Source organism: Myotis davidii, unplaced genomic scaffold (assembly GCF_000327345.1).
Source record: "Myotis davidii unplaced genomic scaffold, ASM32734v1 scaffold512, whole genome shotgun sequence".
Taxonomy (NCBI): Eukaryota; Metazoa; Chordata; class Mammalia; order Chiroptera; family Vespertilionidae; genus Myotis; species Myotis davidii.
In genome coordinates this window covers 1,719,138-1,722,185 of record NW_006284323.1, presented here as the reverse complement: position 1 = coordinate 1,722,185, position 3,048 = coordinate 1,719,138, and the positions used below count along the sequence as shown (strand labels likewise).

General features: G+C 61.7%; 1 protein-coding gene across 1 annotated transcript in view; it reads right to left on the bottom strand.

The window, feature by feature from the left end:
- The window catches only part of UMODL1 (uromodulin like 1), a 54,411-nt gene that overhangs the window by 23,441 nt on the left and 27,922 nt on the right, over nt 1–3,048 (bottom strand). Inside the window, exons 11-12 of the mRNA XM_006754362.2 lie at nt 1,963–2,532; nt 693–950 (exon numbers count right to left, since the gene is read on the bottom strand). Of these exons, the coding sequence (XP_006754425.1) occupies nt 693–950; nt 1,963–2,532 (828 nt within the window). The remainder of the gene's footprint in view (nt 1–692; nt 951–1,962; nt 2,533–3,048) is intronic.

Below are 3,048 nucleotides of genomic sequence, written 5' to 3'. Positions count from 1 at the left end.
CCCCAGCTGCCAGCACCGGCTTCCCTCTGGCATGCAGGACCCAGGCTTCCCTCCGAAGGACATCTGGTCTAATTAGCATATTACACTTTTATTATTATAGGTGGTCAACGATCAGCGGCAGCTTATCAGAGTCTGCGTGTGATTTTCTCAATTCTATTCCCATCCCTTTTACTCTGCAGCCCTAGGCTCTGGGGGCCATTCACAGGCCCACTGTGTGTCCATCTGTCTGTTGTCCTAACTCCTGAAAACCAAATGCAGGTCCTGACAGCTGACTGTGTCAGGACCTCTGGGCGCTCTGTCACTGGGAGTGAGAGTGAGAGTGAGAGTGAGGGTGAGGGTGAGAGTGAGGGTGAGGGTGAGAGTGAGAATGATCAGGAGGAACGGCTGGTGCCCAATAGGCCTACACCACCCACATCGGCCCACATGGAGGGCACAGGTGGGCGGGCGTCCACAACCTTTCGGCAGAGCCTGGGGCTCTTTGCAACTCCACCTCTAACATCTTTTCCCAAAATGAGCCGCCTTCTGTCTGGCTGTCCCATGCCGAGCATGAAGTGAACCCCATATTTCTATGGAAACCCAGCAGCCTGCACGTAAATGCAGCTCTTTCAACCCTGAACCCACGGAAACCCTTTTTCATACATCCTCCCTCCCTTAAAGAGCAAGTGGCCACCAGCGTTCTGGAAGCCCATTACCTGTCCTCACTTTCAGGTGTGCCCTGGCACTTTCTTCCCCACATGCTTTGGCCACTATCTCAACCAGGTGCAAGACACCGGGCTCCAGGCCCCACAGCTGCAGGCTCGTGTTCCGCATCTCCAGGTGCACGGCGGGGCTCTGCGTGGACATCAGGGTGAGCTGGAAAGTGGGGCGCGGGGCGAGATCTGTCACCCACGCCACGTGGAAGCCGGTGCTGGTCACATTGGAGACCGTGACCCTTCCGATGGGGGCAGGAACTGGGAAGTGGATATAAACGCTGAGATTAAAAACAAACGTTCCAAGGAGAGAAGAAAGGAGAAGCCTCGCCCCCAGTGCTAAAATCAACTGCACACTTCGCTCGGGACGTCCTCAGGGGACGCCGGCCCAGGGAAGCCCTGTGAGCCCTTGCTACAAGCAGACCCCAGGGGTGCAGGTCCCCGGACAGCACCCCTGCCCCTTCGGTTTGGTGTCTGCCTCTGAGGTCCCCGGACTTCCCAAAACGAAGGCCTCTGGAACAGGTTGTGAGCGGATCCTCCAGAAGGTTCATGCCCCTCACCCCCTGGGCAGCCTTTCCGAGGAGTCAGCACAGTGGCCACTGCTGGCTGCAGAATCGTTTATTACGGGGGCCCTGGGGCACGCGACAGCACTGGGCTACGCGGGTTTAACAATTCAGTCTTGGAAGCTGCCGGCTCAGCAGAGGAACTGCATCGAACAGCTACTTCCACTTGGATGCCGTCCAGAGCCGGGCCAGCCGAGTGAGCACACAGAGGTGGCAGCATGGCCACCCTGAGGGATGCGGCACGGCCAGGCCGTCTCCTGCCAGAGCTGTCTCCTGGCTCCTGAGCTGTCACCCGTGGGCCTTGGCGAGGCTAACCCCTCTACGTGGAATGCATAATGTGGAGCTGCTGGGGTCAGTGAGGTGGGGAGGGGCAGAAATGTGGGGGGCCCAACACAGCTGGGGGGGGTGCCCCACAGTCTCCTCCAGATGCCTGAATCCCTGCCCCAGATGTTGGCAAATGGGAGGCTTCGGAGGAGGGAGGAAGGGGTAGAGAGAACACGGAGACCGAGGTCTCGTCCTAACTAGACCCGAAGCCAGCCGCCCAGGGACAGGGCCGCTCTGCACGCAGCTTGCCAAGCCTTAAAACGAGAGATCCACCTGAGTGTTGCTAAAAGGTCTCTGAGCCGACAGCTGTCCGAGCCTGTGCCACCAGAACGCGCGCTGACCACATGATCCCAGTGCCCCTGGGACGCACCATCCCAGGCACTCACCACAGGCCGGGGTCTTCAGGGACGTGGGGTTGGAGGCCAAGGGCAGGTCTGGGGAGCCGGAGTGTCCAGGGTCTGTGTTCTGAGGCCATGTAGGGTCCAGAGGTGCAGGCGCTGTGCCCCGCGTGGGGAGGCTGGTGTGCCACACGTGGCCAGGAGGGCCCTCAGCGGGGCTGGGCCGGGCGTGCGACTCTGCAGTGGAGTTTCTCAGCAACCATCCAGAGGCCTCCACCGGGCCGCCCGTGGGCCCGGGGAGGGAGCTGCGGGTTGGCCTGGGATCCCTGCTGGCTGTCCACTGGCTCATCCCCAGACCTGGGGCCTCGCCGGTTGCCGCCTCCTCCACGCCTTGCCCCGTGCTGTTCCTGTCCTGCCCGACCATGCCACTGTCCCCTCTCCTGGGCGGAGGCCCTGGGGTCTGGGCCTGGCCTGCTGCAGGGGTGCCCCACAAGTGCCCAGGACTGGGGGACAAGGCAGGGGTCTCCAGGCCAAGGGCTGTTGTTTCTGAGCTGACAGCTGGGGCTGTTGCCCTTGTCGCCAGGGACAGCGCACCTTCCAGGGGGTTCGCCATGTCACCTGCTGGGACACAGGAACTCTCAGATGGGGTGTCGGGCCCACCAACATCTCAGCAAAGTCCTAGATGCCACTGATGAGCGAGAGACCTTCAGGTGGACCCCAAGTGGGGCCACAGGCTGTCTCGGTGACCAGGAATGTTTAATGTGGCGTCACCCAAGTGACCCTCATGGAGGGCCAGGAGGAGCCTTTCCACTTCATACATGAGAATGCTGGGGCACCAAGAGCAGGTGTTGGGGGCCCAACACAGCTGGGGGATGTGCCCCACAGGCCTGGCCGGGGGGCAGAGGGACGGGGGGGTACCGAGCCAGGACCTAGATGCAGGGTTTGGTTCCTGCAAGTTCACACGAATCTATCCGCCTTTGGGAAATGGGGTGATTTCCCCAGATGTGTGCTCAGGGGGCGGGCTTGGCGCTGGCACCGGTGCCCACCTACTGGATACATGACTGAGAAGACGGAGAAGGGAAGCTCTGCCATGGGGGGGGGGGGGGGGGGGGGGCGGGGGGCGCGGGGGCGGGG